At 39.7% G+C, this 18,583-nt stretch overlaps 1 protein-coding gene across 5 annotated transcripts in view; it reads left to right on the top strand.

The window, feature by feature from the left end:
- Positions 1 to 224: 224 nt before the first annotated feature.
- The window catches only part of EPHA5 (EPH receptor A5), a 715,434-nt gene continuing 697,075 nt past the window's right edge, over positions 225 to 18,583 (top strand). For 3 of the 5 annotated variants that reach the window (XM_069743125.1, XM_069743126.1, XM_069743128.1), the window contains exon 1: positions 335 to 1,288. In XM_069743125.1, coding sequence (XP_069599226.1) covers positions 1,132 to 1,288 — 157 coding nt within the window. In that variant the 5' untranslated portion in view covers positions 335 to 1,131. Of the gene's footprint in view, positions 1,289 to 18,583 lie in introns of all 5 variants that reach the window. The other 2 variants (XM_069743129.1, XM_069743127.1) reach the window with 2 other exon arrangements.

An 18,583-nucleotide genomic window follows, 5' to 3' on the forward strand; every position in this document is an offset into this window, starting at 1 on the left:
CCATGATTATAAATGTGTTATTTTAATTATTTAACCCCTCACTAAGATGCTTAAAAAAGGATCACCGCAATTTAATTTTTCACAGGAGAATCCCGAGACATAGCACTACAAGTCACATTGCATTTTACGAGTGCCCTTGCAGGGAAGATACATTGATGTGTGCTGAGGATCAGGTATCAGCAGCTCAAAAGGAAATCTTATATTTCATTGAGCCTGACAGCGGAGATTCATAAGGCAGACTCGTTCCTCATTTTGTGGGATTGTCAGTGTCAGGGTGTGAATACATAGTATTGGATACAGTGTTTCCTGTAGGCAATAGTAGTGTGTGTCTAGCAGGGAACAGTGTCTGCATCCAGAGCTCAGCAGCAGGAGCTGTGTGTACCCTGCTGGCAGCAGACACTCGGGCATCAGAGGCAGCATGGCATTCCTATCCATCCTGTGAAGCTGCTGCAGACAGACCTTGCTTCTGAACTTCACACTGACTCCATCCCTTCCTCCCCTACAGAGCAGGATGTCTACACAGTGTCCCTGGCAGCAGAACTGAGGACAGAGTGGAGAATCCTGGCACTGAGCTAGCTGGACTGGAAGGTTATTTCTTGTCATCCATTGCTCCATCTCCCTGCACATCCAGCTATTTCACTCTACACCTCCAGCGTTTATCACTCACTCCCTGTCCTATTCCCTATCTGCCAGCATTAATGTGGACATCATTGCTGCTTGCTGTCCCCCCAGCCCTGGAACATCTGCCTCCCCCTCCCATTCATCTCTTTTTTTCATTTTCATCCGACTAAGGTCTGACTTTTGGTGGGGAGAAGAAAAGTGTGTGAGGGCTGCACTTGTCATAGCTCTCATCCCACCACCCCCATCATCTGGCTCCTGTGAGTCTTCATCATCATACACACGCGTCCACATCAAAGTGGAGAAGAGGAGGAGAGAAGAAGGAGGCACATAAGGGTTATTTGTAGGAGAGGAGGAGGAAGGAGAGAAAGCCTTACACCTGATCACATCCCAGAAAGACACCAGACCTAAGAGGAAGGGACAAGTTCTTCGCCAGCTGCTGGATTCAGAAGGGTTGTGTGAGTGGACATCTAGAGAAGAGGTCCTCTGCTCTGGGATTACTGCTGGGAGAAGATGCGGCACACCAGGTCTGCTGCTGCTGGACTGCCCTGCTCCCACACTGGATGTTCCCGGCCACTGGCGTCTGGATTTGCCTCATATTTCACCCATTGGATATGGCTTCTTACCTGCTGCTACATCTCGGGGACCTCCAGCAGCCCAAGTAACGAAGGTAAATACAGCATGTCCTTCATAGTCCTCACAAGGCTACTGTACAAGCTGTAGCTCCTAATAACACCTCTGAGAAGCATGACATGAGTGGCACCCATCAGTCAGCTAGGGGGGGATGCTAGAACATAGGCATGGAAGACCCTAATTCTGTTAGGATACAGTGCAGTGAATCCATGCCTTACAGCACACAATGATCACTACTCATCAGCTTTACTGATGGCTGGTTTATGCTGGAACCATGAGGAAGACATTCAGTGTTCCTGCACAAGAACTCACATAAAAGAACCGACTCTACCATGTGATGATGGGATATTGCCTGATGCTGAGTATTCAGATATATATATATATATATATATATATATATATATATATATATATATATATATTGATTTATTGATATGGATTGTAGCCATACTCCATTCCTGTTCAATGTACAGACTTGGGACAGCTCCTTATCCAGAGAAATGACAGGATATTGTCTATAAGTGTGGGGAATGTATCCATCCAGCTTCCACCAATATTTAGTACATCTTTACATGAATAATATGACACAAAGTCTATCAACTTGTGTATCCTCTTTAACTTTTAATAACCCAGTTAATTTGAGAAACGTAGATTTTCTCTTTTTTTTTTTTTTTTTTGGGGGGGGGAGGAGTATGTCATGTATTCCATGAACTTTATCAAGATCATTATAACTTGAAATAGCCATAGATAGTCCTAAGCATGATGTATCTATCTATAGACATATACATATTTATATACTTATATACTACATTTACATCTATATATACCCAGTACATATATATCTATATGTGTATGCATAGATAGATAATGCGTGTGTATATATATATATATATATATATATATATATATATATATATATATTATAATATTTTGAGGGGAAGGATGCATAATTTAAAGGAAACCCACCTTGTCTAGTCTTACTGGTACAGTGACTGTCAGTAGTGAAGAACACCTAAGCAATATCATGCTGTGCAGTGCTGATAATATTGTAGAGGAGATGAGAATGGAGTTGACTCTTGGGTCACAGTAGTGCTGCAGGGTTTATGCTGATGTCTTGTTAGGAAGTTGCTCCTTGAGCTTTGGAAATGAGTCAACAGCTATAGAAACCCTTGAATTTATTAGATTACTGTTTGTAGGGTTCATGATACCTTCATTTGTCTTTCACCATGCACGTAGCAGCCTGAGTAACGGAAAGATTGTGATGGCAATTGGATTTGGTCATTGGCTGGTGAAGAGTAGCCAATGTAATATATTCTACAACATGTTTGGTATTCGGCATCGGTAGGCCTCAAGCCTAGAAGTCATTCATTACACATGGTTATGAGTCATGAAAGCTAGTTATACTAGAAAACTTCTCCATTTCCAGGTAAAAAATAATAATATGTAGTTTCCTATCACTTAGTCGTCTTGGTCCTGTCACTTAGTCTTCCCATATTAATACAGTATGAGGGAGAATAAATAGCATTTATTGAGGTATCATATGGCTGTTTTTCCAAGGTATAACCATTACGTTAGGGTTATTATGTAGTTTTTTCTACAATAATACTATAATACATAGATATATTTTTTATTGTTCCGTTTGCCCCTTTTTCACTATATTATTAGTTTCCCTTAAAGTTTGTTTCAGAAGGCTGATACTAAATTTCATGTGAGCTTTCCAGTTTCCCTTAACAAAAAATACAAATTAATGTGAAAAAGCTAATGTGGTGAATAAAAAAAATGGTTGTAAAGTAAACTATGTCCTTAATGTAGACTGCAAGTTTGACTTAATCCAAGCCAGTCATTAAAATTCCTAATATATTTGATATTTTCTCAGTACTTTTGTAACAACTGTTCTAAAAATGAATCATTTGAATAGGAAGATTATACTTAATGGGAATCCTCATAATTCCTTGGAATCCATCAGATATTAGATGTAAGATATGTACAACTGCTCATAAGTATTTTTCTCTTTTCACTGTACAATAGCTTTCAGACCTACGCTATTTCTTTGATTATGTTGTGGTAGGAGGAGTAGTTATAGTAGTACTGGCTTAGTAGTGAAAGTGTAATGCTCACATCCAACACATTCGTGGATTGAAAAATCGGATAACTAGTATATGTTGCATTTTCACAATATAATTGTATCTTCAGTTGAATTCCCATTATATCTCTCTCCAATTTGAAAAATTCCCATCCATGCTATTGCGTTTGGAAATAACCATGATTGCTGTAGCGTGACTTGTATAGAGAGACAATTTGTCATTCCAGACAACTGAAATAACCATCTACTGTTCCATCCTGAAACAAGTAATTGTTCCGAGTGAAAAGTTTCCTTGGCTCATGTAGCTACGACTATGACGAACCTAAGTAGCAATGTCTTGAGGTTAGGGTTAGTAAGTAGAGTAAGGAATAGTGCCTAGTAATACCTTATATATCAGTATCAGACATTTTGACTTCTCATCAGTGATATATAAATTATCATTTTCATAGCAGTACGTTGTAAGCACCAGAACAAGTTGAGAGAACCTTCAGCCCTTTGTTGCCTCAGAGATAGAACTGCTTCATCAATAGTTGGGTGTAGGGTCATTTTGGCACGTGTGTCTTTTAAATCAGAGACGATCCTAATGATGGTAGAATTTACTATCTGTATATACTACTTAAGCAATGAGAAATAATTATCATAAAGCCTAATAATTACAACAGTTTCAAATTTTGATGCGTTGTTACTGTAAATCACATTTATCTGGTCTATATCTGTGTAGGCTCAGGCCTACACATCTAAACGACAAACATTAATGCAAAAATGTACTTTTCTATAGAATACAAAGTCAGATTTACACTTCATAGAACCAAGGAGGACATCTCAAATATCTTCCTGTCCATGGATGTAGACTCCTTGAGAACATTTTACCTTGGGAATACCAATTTACAATGTATATGTCTATTGAGACAACTTCTGACACTGGTAGACTGGAGTTTACCTCTGTATCAGACCAAGCAACAATAGGAAGTCTTACCCAAGCCATTATTATCCTTTATCCATGGGGCAAAATGTGAGCGACTTACAAAGTCTCAGCTGGTGGTGGCGACCTGGTAAAACTCTTCAGGAAATGCTTGTTTCATCACTGTAAAATTCCGCTTTGCTGTTTTATGTATTTTTATATGAGCATGATATTGTCCATGCATGTTTGCTATGTAGTTCCCGGACCATTGTCAAGACATGTCCTCTAATGACGATTTCATTTTTATTTTATGGTTCCAAAAGTTTTTCCCAGTGGTCGAGGTTAACATAGAAAAGCATGTGCATACTAATATTTATATGCTAAATTTTATTTTAGGTTTTCTTGTCTTAATTTTTACTGCCTATAGATAAGAAGTAAGGTCACCATTACTCGTAATTGTTTCTGTTGTGAGAAGTATTTATAATAATAACCACACTATCAAAAAAAAAAAAAAAATAATAATGGCATATAAACTATATGTAGAATCAGAAACCTTAACAATTTGCCAATTTTTCTCACAAATACTGCATAAAGCAAAATTATATATCAAAGTGAAGGAATATAGTCATGATTGAACATGGAGGTTTTTGGAGAGGGTGGTGTACTTACGTAATAACCACCATTTCACCACCAATGAATTCAAGGAAGTGTTCTTAACATTATAAATGATATCTAGACAGACAGACAGATAGATATACATATATAGGTTATATAAGAGATATAGATATGTAATAGATAGATCGATAGATAGAAGGCTGGATAAGTAGATAGATAGATAGATAGATAGATAGATAGATAGATAGATGACAGGAGACAGATAGATGGATGAGAGATATAGATATATAGATAGATATGAAGTAGATAATAGATAACAAATTGAATATATAGATAGAGCATATCAAAAGATAGAAAGACAGATCATCAGAAAGATAGATCTATAGATAGATATGAGAGATATACATAAATAGGTTAGAGATATAGAGATAGATAAATATAGATAGATATGGAAATTGATGAATAGATATAGATAGATGATTGATAGAGAGAAAGAAAGATAGATAGGTAGATAGATAGATAGATGATAGATAGATAGATGATAGATAGATAGATAGATAGATAGATAGATAGATAGATAGATAGAAAAATAGATATAGATAGATATGAGATAGATAGGATACATAGATATAGGGTAGATCGATAATAAATTGAATAGATAGACTAACTGATAAATACAAGATATAGTAGAATAGATAGAGTAGATAAAAAGAAAGACAGATCATCAGATAAAGAGATAAAGAGATTTGAGAGTCATTAATTGGATGAGGAAATAGATATATAGATATATTAGATCAAAAAGAGAAAAAGAAAGAGATAGGCAAATAGATCGATAGACATACAGAAAGGTAAATACAGGCAGATAATATATAGCTGATAGTGTATTTATTATTTATTACATATTTAATAATTTCAGTGCTTCTGTTGTGCATCAGAACAGTAATCTTGCAGAGTGATAGGTTGTTATACTCTATAATAAACGTTTATTTGCCTAATTAGCTTTTGATCTCAGCATATTAAGCCTTCTGCCACTGTATTTATTACACAGATATTAAAGTTTTATTTTAGATCTGATGAAACTTGAAAACAGCAACAACGGATCATATGGGGGCTACAGACGTGTAATACTCCGCACATATAACTTGTGATATCTTTTTCATAAACAGATGGCCAAGGTAAATCCTGTAGGCTACATACACTGCAAAGAAAGCAGCGGTGGCTTTCAGAGCGTCACTTTGATGCGCTACCTTAGAAAACTGTTTGACAAGATTCAGATAGACAAACAATGGGATGATAGACTAGAAGTCACAACATATGTGTGAGCTGGAGGAAGAGGAGCAGTGTAGAATTACTGGGTGGAACTGCATTTCAGGTTTCTCCGTCAGTCAAGGTTTCAATAGCTGAGTGCACAGAAATAAACACCCAGAAATGGTCTCCGGTCATCCTGTAATATTAACCAGTATTTACCATGGAGAGAATTGTCACTGTACTGGGGCCCATCTGGAACTAATGAGGTTAAGTAAAATCCCTGTGTTACAAAACTCCCCTCTAAGCCTATTCTTTCTTCCCTAAACCACATAACACAAAGGCTGTCCTTTTTACTGCCAACGTCTCTGCCCTCTCTGACCCTTTCCTGCTAAAATCAGGGGAACATCACAAAGAGAAGAGGGGTAGGCACATGAGGCCAGAAATTTCCGATATTGTTGGAGGTTTTTCAGCAGTTTTCAGGAACGAGTATGTGAAATCTTTGTCATGGTAAATAGTTCATACATACTAATGAGAGAAACGGGCCTGCTATCATTTGACGACTTCCTTTCTGATGGAGTCCGTTGTAATCAAAGCCTTGAATTTCCTTTTTTTATAGAAGCTGCATTGTCAGTGAAATGTAGCATTAAACCTCCAAAATTTCATATGCATGTGGTATTTAGGCAACCTCGTCGTAAAGAAGCTTCCTAGTTTGAAAGTGTATTATTTTTTAAAAAAAATAACCCTTAAGAAACGCAACGCTCTGTATTTTTATTTTTTAGAATTTATTTTTTAACATCTGGAAAGTGGAGCAAATTATAAAAATAAATAGGTAAATAAGCTGATAAACTAATAACTACATGAATAATAAACCAGTTAATCATCATTAGCAGATGCATATACTGGCCCTTGAAGAATTAATGACTGTTATCCATATTTCACCTCCCAATCAGCACTGCAATGAAATGATCCAAAATGGGAGCATATTTACCACGTCTTGCAAATAACGTGCAGAATTTGCACTGCTGTCATTTCCATAACTCATATACAGTTGGCGATGGATTTTCTCAGAGGAGAAATACCTACATTTGAAATTGAATGATAATGGAGGATAGCACCAATCAAACAGCATGGCGTTTCTGGTAGATGAGACATAGAATGTGTTGCTCCTTATATATAAAAAGTTTCGGAGAGCTATAAATGTAGTTATTTATTTTACTTGTATATGATTTTACCACCGTCAAGGTAAATTCTCATTATAATATCAATTGTGATTATTATTACCGCTGCAAAATGAACTACTACTAATGCAGCCCAAATAATAATAATTTATACATTTAAGTATTCTTATTATTACTACTAATACAGCTAGCACTATCACAATAACCGGGTGCATTATTGATAGTACTTCAAAATATACACTATTATTATTAGTAGTAGTACTACCATTACTACTACTATTATTACTACAGCCATAAAGTACTATTACTAGTACTTCAATCCACAGATTTTATCACAACATACACAAGCACTATTCCTAGTAATTTATTGTATATTTTATTAATATTATTACTACTGCTATCACTACTAATGCAGCAGTATCTACTTCAGTTAATTTTATGGTAAAATATATACAACAGTCTGATTATTAGACACTAATAAAAAAAACTCTTCTGTGGTTAGGAGACACACAAGGAATAATTCTACCTATATTTGATTTCTGCCAAACACCCCCATGAACTGACTCCTTACAGGCAGAAGTCCCACTTAGTCCATAGTGCCCTGGGATATAATACAGGCTTAATTCAGGTTCTTTTCTCCCCACAATATGAGTGAGGAGCGGGCACAAACAGAAGAGGGTTCCTGTGTAAGAACAATACATGGGCCCTGTGCAGTCCAATAGCTCATCATAATTCATAAATCCACCTGCTTAGGGGTATGAAAGTGGATCTCTGTGCCGTGGAAAAGGTTGCACCACTGGTATGTCTGCCCCTGCTATGAGTAAACTCTGTACACCCAACGGTGCCAAGAACAAAACTTATATCCACTCTACCAACACTTCCCCTTGGTGTTGTGATACAGCTCACCAGCATCACAACTAGTGCCGCCCTAGTAAAGTCAGGCACCTTCCAGACCTAGGCCATACAAAGCAATATGCTCCAACCAGCTGACAGCTAAGTGGCGAATCGTCCCAACCGCCAGTCAAAGCAGTGAAGCCTTGTGGTGCCACTGACTACTGCGGCCTCTCAGCTCCATGAAAATTCTGCAACAAAATCAATTATTTACACAGGACAATTCAACATGAGCAAAAAAACATAATAAGACAATCATCCGGACAGTCTCTCAGGGAAACAAAGTGTCCATTCATAGAAACATGCAGTCTCTTGCTTCTTCTCCTTCTGAAGAACATTGAGATAAGCATATAGGTGATAAATAATGAGGTCCTCCCAGGTCTTTTTGCTAAAAAAAAAAAATAGCTCTCCATTACCCATTATTCTGTAAAAAAAATTGTGAGTGAAAATTTAATAAAAATTGTTGAATGGTAGTAGGAATATTGAACGTGTCTCATCATGACAACCCCTGACCGTTTGCACTATGGGAGCATGCGAGTTTCATATTTTTGCTTTGCTGAAGATTCTTTCTTGTTCTGGCAGACTCACATCGTCCATGGATTACTTGGTCATTCAATCTTCGAAATATTCCAGCATGCAGTATTACGTTTCTCATGCAGTGACCTTGGGAGGGGCAATATAAGGAATGATATAGCCACTTCTCCACAAAGTCAGGTGTATGGTGGAAGTGCTACGGGTCATGGGTGAGGATATATGTTGATCAGCTGATCGATCAGGCAGCTCCAATGTGATATTTTAATGGTTATATAAGCATTAATTTAATACAGTTACCGGGGACATGCTCATTTAGTTCTCCTAGGGAAGATTAACACACGGCAGACTTATTATTCCAGAACTTTCTACAACTGAAAATGAGTTGGATACATCATAACAGAGTTGTTTTGGAGGCAGTAATCCATCAGCCATATTTAGATTAATGTAACTTTTGCAGGGTTTTTTTGTAAGTAAACCAATGTGGATAACGTAATTTACATCAAGATCTGAAAATTTGATTTCTCTTTACTAATTATTTATTTATTGCCCTAATAAAATAAAGCGAATCACTCAAAAAAAAAGGCAGATTCTGCTCTAGATAACAGCTATTAGGGCATCTTAATATTTCCATCGTTTCCTACATTATTTGTTTTAAATCAAGTCATTTGTCTTTTATATTGTGTAATCTTGTGTTGATTTTAAAATTGAATAATACATTTAATATGAAAACAGCGCTTTGAAAAATGAAGTGTAACCCACTGATATTATTACTATAGTGGGATGGAATTTTAATGAGCGAGTGGATTTTATTTTCTTCAATTTCAGTTTCCTATGTGTATGCAAATTTGACGTATAGGCATTATGTTCTATGTTTGGCAGCATTTGCAATATTATGTGTTATTAAAAAAATATCCTAAAATGATATGGCTTCATGTGAAGCTTCTAATTTACTGAGATACTCTTCATTACTCTAGGGTAGCATTGCTTAGAATATGACAAGCAATGAAATAAGCCACCTTTATATAACATGTACTTCCAAGGTGCCGAATGGTTCATTAAGATGACCATACAAGTAACACTAAAGGCCACATGTCATTTGGCTGAAATATATCATTTCCTTACCTGGTCTACGTCAGTTTTTTTTTTTAACTCTCCACCTGAGATACAACCACTCATTTTTGTACCCCGACTGCAATTCTATTCCTTTAAGCCAAAAAGGCATGGGTCTCAAAAAGACCCCTATATTGAAGATTTGAGGATTACCCCTCCTTGGTAACAAAACTGGATCCTTACAGAGAAAATAAGATCATATTTTAAGTACAGGAACATTTAAAAGCAACATTAAAAAGTCAGATTGAGGAGAACAGCAGCATTTAGAACAGGTAGAAGATTTCATACTCATGGTAAGTAGGGTTGCCTACCGTCCCGAAATTCCAGGACAGTCTGTAAAAATAAGACACTTTTTGCTCTGTCCGTAAAATAAATTAAGGTGTCCATGATTTTTTTGAAGCTAAGGAAACCTACCCAAGTTATTTTGAGTGTAGTTATCAACATTTTAGAGAAATTAACATGATTTTACAATTGACAATGAATGCAGCTGATGTCTTTATATTCGAATTATGGACTGTAGACATGGATCACTTATAATCATAATGATTTGTTATGGTTTTCAAATGTGTCCATAAAAATATTTTCTGCAAGTGATTTTCTGATAATCTCCCCAGAAAAAAATTATAAACTCAAGTTGGCAACCCTGATGGCAAGTGATTGGTTCTCATTAATGTGTAGTATATACCCACTAATTTCAGTGAATTCATCCAGCGACTGGTAGAGTCCTCGCTTTACCCAGACAGCATTAATATTTTAGCTTTTTCATTTCCGCATACGCTATTTCTTCAACCATAACACAACCATTTGCCTGGGTCCTTACAATGCATCTGTACTACCTTTATTTCCGTTTCAAAAATAGTTTAAAGAAAGGCAAATACTTATTTTTCCATTGTTGTGAAAAATAAACGACTTGACGCCATAATTACTCTGGTACCGTTTTGTGGTAGGAAAGTGTTGTGATTTTGCAAGTATTTTCCTAGCTGTATATGTTAAAATGTATTTTTTTATACTTATATTTATCTGCTGTACATAATATATTTTATAAAGTATCTAAAATGTATATTTTTTATAAATAACTATATATTTATCTACATTATATATTTTATAATGTAAATAAAATGTACATTTTTCATATATTTAGCTTTACTTGAAATGTGACTATAATGTAAAAAAAAAAGATCTATCAGACCATAACATTAGATTCCAGTGCTCTAAGGTTCATGTTCATGGATTAGAATGGACACTCTGACACATTTTGCAGACCCATAAGCACCAAACTCCAATGAACTGTGTGTCCGGCACCTTTCCAGCATTTACCTTTACAACAATTTGTGGTATACTGTAGTTGCTTTTCTTTGGCATTGAACTAGATAGTTTAACCTTCTTGCCTCGCACACATCAATGAGCTTTGGAGGCCCATGACCCTGTTGGTTCACTTGTTGGACCACTTTTGGTAATTATATGCTGAGAAAATGCTCTACCCTGTCATGAGACCTTTGCCAAAGTCTCTTCTGCTTATCCATTTTTTTGCTTCTAACTAGTGATGAGCGAGTATACTCGTTACTCGAGTTTTCTGAGCATGCTCGGGTGTTCTCTGAGTATCTTGGGCATGCTCATAGATTATGTTTATGTCCCCGCAGCTGCATGATTTGCGTCTGCTAGACAGGCAGAATACATGTGAGGATTCCCTAACGAACAGGCAGCCCCTGCATGTGTTCAGGTTGTCTAACATCTGTCTGTTCACAGGTACTATTTTAATGGGATTATCAGCTTTATACAAATTACCTATAATGGCTGATTTGTGTAAAACCATTCATGATGTAATAGCAAGTTACTTTATGGCCTTTTATTAATAAAAAAAAGTTTTTTGTAATGTACCATATTATGCGGACTTTAACCCCTTCATGACCCAGCCTATTTTGACCTTAAAGACCTTGCCGTTTTTTGAAATTCTGACCAGTGTCCCTTTATGAGGTAATAACTCAGGAACGCTTCAACGGATCCTAGCGGTTCTGAGATTGTTTTTTCATGACATATTGGGCTTCATGTTAGTGGTAAATTTAGGTCAATAAATTATGTGTTTATTTGTGATAAAAATGGAAATTTGGCAAAAATTTTGAAAATTTCGCAATTTTCACATTTTGAATTTTTATTCTGTTAAACCAGAGAGTTATGTGACACAAAATAGTTAATAAATAACATTTCCCACATGTTTACTTTACATCAGCACAATTTTGGAAACAAAATTTTTTTTTGCTAGGAAGTTATAAGGGTTAAAATTTGACCAGCGATTTCTCATTTTTACAACGAAATTTACAAAACCATTTTTTTAGGGACCACCTCACATTTGAAGTCAGTTTGAGGGGTCTATATGGCTGAAAATACCCAAAAGTGACACCATTCTAAAAACTGCACCCCTCAAGGTACTCAAAACCACATTCCAGAAGTTTATTAACCCTTCAGGTGCTTCACAGCAGCAGAAGCAACATGAAAGGAAAAAATGAACATTTAACTTTTTAGTCACAAAAATTATCTTTTAGCAACAATTTTTTTATTTTCCCAATGGTAAAAGGAGAAACTGAACCACGTACGTTGTTGTCCAATTTGTCCTGAGTACGCTGATACCTCATATATGGGGGTAAACCACTGTTTGGGCGCACGGCAGGGTTTGGAAGGGAAGGAGCGCCATTTGACTTTTTGAATCAAAAATTGGCTCCACTCTTTAGCGGACACCATGTCACGTTTGGAGAGCCCCCGTGTGCCTAAAAATTGGAGCTCCCCCACAAATGACCCCATTTTGGAAACTAGATGCCCCAGGCAACTTATCTAGATGCATAGTGAGCACTTTGAACCCCCAGGTGCTTCACAAATTGATCCGTAAAAATGAAAAAGTCCTTTTTTCACAAAAAAATTCTTTTAGCCTCAATTTTTTCATTTTCACATGGGCAACAGGATAAAATGGATCCTAAAATTTGTTGGGCAATTTCTCCTGAGTACACTGATACCTCATATGTGGGGGTAAACCACTGTTTGGGCACATGGTAAGGCTCGGAAGGGAAGGAGCGCCATTTGACTTTTTGAATGAAAAATTATCTCCATCGTTAGCGGACACCATGTTGCGTTTGGAAAGCTCCTGTGTGCCTAAACATTGGCGCTCCCCCACAAGTGACCCCATTTTGGAAACTAGACCCCCCAAGGAACTTATTTAGATGCCTAGTGAGCACTTTAAACCCTCAGGTGCTTCACAAATTGATCTGTAAAAATGAAAAAGTACTTTTTTTTCACAAAAAAAATTTTTCGCCTCAATTTTTTCATTATCACATGGGCAATAGGATAAAATGGATCATAAAATTTGTTGGGCAATTTCTCCCGAGTACGCCGATACCTCATATGTGGGGGTAAACCACTGTTTGGGCACTCGGCAGGGCTCGGAAGGGAAGGCGCGCCATTTGACTTTTTGAATGGAAAATTAGCTCCAATTGTTAGCGGACACCATGTTGCGCTTGAAGAGCCCCTGTGTGCCTAAACATTGGAGCTCCCCCACAAGTGACCCCATTTTGGAAACTAGACCCCCAAAGGAACTTATCTAGATGCATATTGAGCACTTTAAACCCCCAGGACCCCAAATGTTGTTGTCCAGTTTGTCCTGAGTACGCTGATACCCCATATGTGGTGGTAAACCACTGTTTGGGCGCACGGCAGGGCTCGGAAGGGAAGGCACGCCATTTGGCTTTTTAAATGGAAAATTAGCTCCAATCATTAGCGGACACCATGTCACGTTTGGAGAGCCCCTGTGTGCCTAAACATTGGAGATCCCCCAGAAATGACCCCATTTTGGAAACTAGTCCACCAAAGGAACTATTCTAGATGTGTGGTGAGGACTTTGAACCCCCAAGTGCTTCACAGAAGTTTATAACGCAGAGCCATGAAAAAAAAAAAAAATTATTTTCTCAAAAATGATCTTTTAGCCTGCAATTTTTTATTTTCTTAAGGGTATCAGGAAAAATTTGACCCCAAAATTTGTTGTCCAGTTTCCCCTGAGTACGCTGATACCCCATATGTGGGGGTACACCACTGTTTGGGCACATGCCGGGGCTCGGAAGTGAAGTAGTGACGTTTTGAAATGCAGACTTTGATGGAATGCTCTGTGGGCGTCACGTTGCGTTTGCAGAGCCCCTGATGTGGCTTAACAGTAGAAACCCCCCACAAGTGACCCCATTATGGAAACTAGACCCCGAAAGGAACTTATCTAGATGTGTGGTGAGCACTTTGAACCCCCAAGTGCTTCACAGAAGTTTATAATGCAGAGCCGTGAAAATAATAAATACGTTTTCTTTCCTCAAAAATAATTATTTAGCCCAGAATTTTTTAATTTTCCCAAGGGTAACAGGAGAAATTTGACCCCAATATTTGTTGTCCAGTTTCTCCTGAGTACAGTGATACCCCATATGTGGGGGTAAACTACTGTTTGGGCACATGCCGGGGCTCGGAATTGAAGTAGTGACGTTTTGAAATGCAGACTTTGATGGAATGCTCTGCGGGCGTCACATTGCGTTTGCAGAGCTCCTGATGTGGCTAAACAGTAGAAACCCGCCACAAGTGACCCCATTTTGGAAACTAGACCCCGAAAGGAACTTATCTAGATGTGTGGTGAGCACTTTGAACTCCCAATTGCTTCATAGAAGTATATAATGCAGAGCCGTGAAAATAATAAATACGTTTTCTTTCCTCAAAAATAATTATTTAGCCCAGAATTTTTTATTTTCCCAAGGGTTACTGGAGAAATTGGACCCCAAAAGTTGTTGTTCAGTTTCGCCTGAGTACGCTGATACCCCATGTGTGGAGATAAACCACTGTTTGGGCACACGTCGGGGCTCAGAAGGGAAGTAGTGACTTTTGAAATGCAGACTTTGATGGAATGGTCTGCGGGCGTCACATTGCGTTTGCAGAGCCCCTGGTGTGCCTAAACAGTAGAAACCCCCCACAAGTGACCCCATTTTAGAAACTAGACCCCCCATGGAACTTATCTAGATATGTGGTGAGCACTTTAAACCCCCAAGTGCTTCACAGACGTTTACAACGTAGAGCCGTGAAAATAATAAATCATTTTTCTTTCCTCAAAAATGATGTTTTAGCAAGCATTTTTTTATTTTCACAAGGGTAACAGGAGAAATTGGACCCCAGTAATTGTTGCGCAGTTTATCCTGAGTATGCTGGTACCCCACATGTGGGGGTAAACCACTGTTTGGGCACACGTCAGGGCTCGGAATTGAGGGAGCACCATTTGACTTTTTGAATACGAGATTGGCTGGAATCAATGGTGGCGCCATGTTGCGTTTGGAGACCCCTGATGTGCCTAAACAGTGGTAATCCCTCAATTCTACCTCCAACACTAACCCCAACACACCCCTAACCCTAATCCCAACTGTAGCCATAACCCTAATCACAACCCTAACCCCAACACACCCCTAACCACAACCCTAACCCCAACACACCCCTAACCCTAACCACAACCCTAATTCCAACTCTAACCCTAACCCTAACCACAACCCTAATTCCAACTGTAGCCATAACCCTAATCACAGCCCTAACCCTAACCCCAACACATCCCTAACCCTAATCCCAACTGTAGCCATAACCCTAATCACAACCCTAACCACAACACACCCCTAACCACAACCCTAATTCCAACCCTAACCCTAAGGCTATGTGCCCACGTTGCGGATTTGTGTGAGATTTTTCAGCATCATTTTTTAAAAATCCGAAGGTAAAAGGCACTGTTTTTTACCTGCGGATTTTCCGCAGATTTCCAGTGTTTTTTGTGCGGATTTCACCTGCGGATTCCTATTGAGGAACAGGTGTAAAACGCTGCCGAATCCGCACAAAGAATTGACATGCTGCGGAAAATACAACGCAGCGTTTCCGCGCGGTATTTTCCGCACCATGGGCACAGCGGATTTGGTTTCCATATGTTTACATGGTACTGTGCACCTGATGGAACACTGCTGCGAATCCACAGCGGCCAATCCACTGCGGATCCGCAGCCAAATCCGCACCGTGTGCACATGGCCTAATTCTAAAGGTATGTGCACACGCTGCGGAAAACGCTGCGTTTCCCATGAGTTTACAGTTCAATGTAAACCTATGGGAAACAAAAATCGCTGTACACACGCTGCGGAAAAACTGCACGGAAACGCAGCGGTTTACATTCCGCAGCATGTCACTTCTTTGTGTGGATTCCGCAGCGGTTTTACAACTGCTCAAATAGAAAATCGCAGTTGTAAAACCGCAGTGAAATGCGCAGAAAAAACGCGGTAAATCCACCATAAATCCGCAGCGGTTTAGCACTGCGGATTTATCAAATCCGCAGCGGAAAAATCCGCAGAGGACCAGAATACGTGTGCACATACCGAAACCCTAACCCTACCCCTACCCCTAGCCCTAACCCTACCCCTAACCCTACCCCTACCCCTAACCCTAACCCTACCCCTAACCCTAGCCCTACCCCTAACCCTAACCCTACCCCTAACCCTACCCCTAACCCTACCCCTAACCCTACCCCTACCCCTACCCCTAACCCTAACCCTACCCCTAACCCTACCCCTAACCCTACCCCTAACCCTATTCTAACATTAGTGGAAAAAAAAAAATATTTTTTTATTGTCCCTACCTATGGGGGTGACAAAGGGTCATTTATTATTTTTTTTATTTTGATCACTGAGATATAATCTATCTCAGTGATCAAAATGCACTTTGGAACGAATCTGCCGGCCGGCAGATTCGGCGGGCGCACTGCGCATGCGCCCGCCATTTTGGAAGATGGCGGCGCCCGGGGAGAAGACGGCCGGCCCCCGGCAGGATCGGTAAGTATGATAGGGTGGGGGGGAGCACGGGGGGGGGATCGGAGCATGGGGGGGTGAATCGGAGCGCGGGAGGGGTGGAACGGAGCACGGGGGGTAGAAAGGAGCACGGGGGGGTGGAACGGAGCACGGGGGGGTGGAACGGAGCACGGAGGGGGGTGGATCGGAGTGCAGGGGGGGTGATCGGAGCACGGGGGGGTGATTGAAGCACGGGGGGAGCGGACAAGAGCACGGGGGGAGCGGAGCACAGGACAGAGGGGAGCCGGAGCAGTGTACCGGACAGATCGGGGGGCTGGGGGGGCGATCGGTGGGGTGGGGGCACATTAGTATTTCCAGCCATGGCCGATGATATTGCAGCATCGGCCATGGCTGGATTGTAATATTTCACCCGTTATAATAGGTGAAATATTACAAATCGCTCTGATTGGCAGTTTCACTTTCAACAGCCAATCAGAGCGATCGTAGCCACGAGGGGGTGAAGCCACCCCTCCTGGGCTAAACTACTACTCCCCCTGTCCCTGCAGATCGGGTGAAATGGGAGTTAACCCTTTCACCCGATCTGCAGGGACGCGATCTTTCCATGACGCCACATAGGCGTCATGGGTCGGATTGGGACCGACTTTCATGACGCCAATGTGGCGTCAAAGGTCGGGAAGGGGTTAAGATGCACCGGACCAAAAGACGCACCCCAAATTTTTGGGAGTAAAATAAGAAAACATTTTTTAACTAAAATGGTGGTGTGTCTTGTAGTCTGATTTTATGGCAGTTTACCGGGGTATGGAGGTGGGCCCTATGATGGATCGGAGTCTCACCGAACACCCCCTCCTCCCAGCCTGGGGCCCACAGCATCACCCTCTTCCTGCCACTGCCAGCTTTCCACAGCAGTGATCCTGCCTGCTGGGATCCTGCTCCACCACAACTGCCCCACCCCGGTAAGTTCCATTCGAATTATAAGACGCACCCCCATTATCCCCCCTTAGTTTGGCTTGTAATATGAAAAATACAGTATACATTATCCAAATGAAATGATTGCCTCTGTGTAAATCATCGTCACATCTCGATCCTTTTACCTAAATGCAAACTTATGCTCTGGCTCATAGATGGGGCATAAATGTAGCATTAGCTGATAGTTATGTGCCTCTGACTTTTGGTGCAAAAAACCCACTCATCTTATCTTCAATTAGGTATGACATCCACTATATTGTTTGAGTCCAAAGATTTGAACTATTTTTTTTCTCCAAGGTCAGGTGCAGAAACTCTGAACAGAGTTTGATCAGAGTGTGATCCGATTCTCTTGGATGAGGAGAAGATGGAGATAAAAATTTCTCCATCTTCTCCATTCTGTCAGTCAGTGGAAACCAGAGTGTACTCAGATGTCATCCGCGGGCAGTCCAATGTTTACCATGAACTCACTGACTTGCATGGCATAACAGTGTTATGCAATCATTGGTTCCAAATCAGACATGCAGTTATCTGTTCCTCGGACTGACTTGGTCTAAGATACAAATCTGATGTGCATGACCCCATAGAATAACATTGGTCCGAGTGCGATCCGATGTTTTGTCAGATCCCACTTGGATCAAGAATACGGTCATGTCCACAAGCCCTAAATCAGAAGTGCAGGTGCAAACAGAGTAATGAGTAGTGATTTATGCCCTTGAATTTTTTATTTATGTGCAGTAGTATGTGGATGAACAGCCGCTATGTTTCTGGGTGCCATTAATAATAATAATAATCTTTATATAGCGCCAACATATTCCGCAGCGCTTTACAGTTTAACAGTTTCAAACACAACAGTCATAAGTAACAACGTTAGCAATACAATAAAGCAAAATAAGACGACCCTGCTCATGAGAGCTTACAATCTACAATGAAGTGGGGGAGATACAAAGCACAGGTGTGTATTTACAAT

The sequence above is a fragment of the Ranitomeya imitator genome, chromosome 1, assembly GCF_032444005.1.
Source record: "Ranitomeya imitator isolate aRanImi1 chromosome 1, aRanImi1.pri, whole genome shotgun sequence".
In the NCBI taxonomy this organism is placed as follows: Eukaryota; Metazoa; Chordata; class Amphibia; order Anura; family Dendrobatidae; genus Ranitomeya; species Ranitomeya imitator.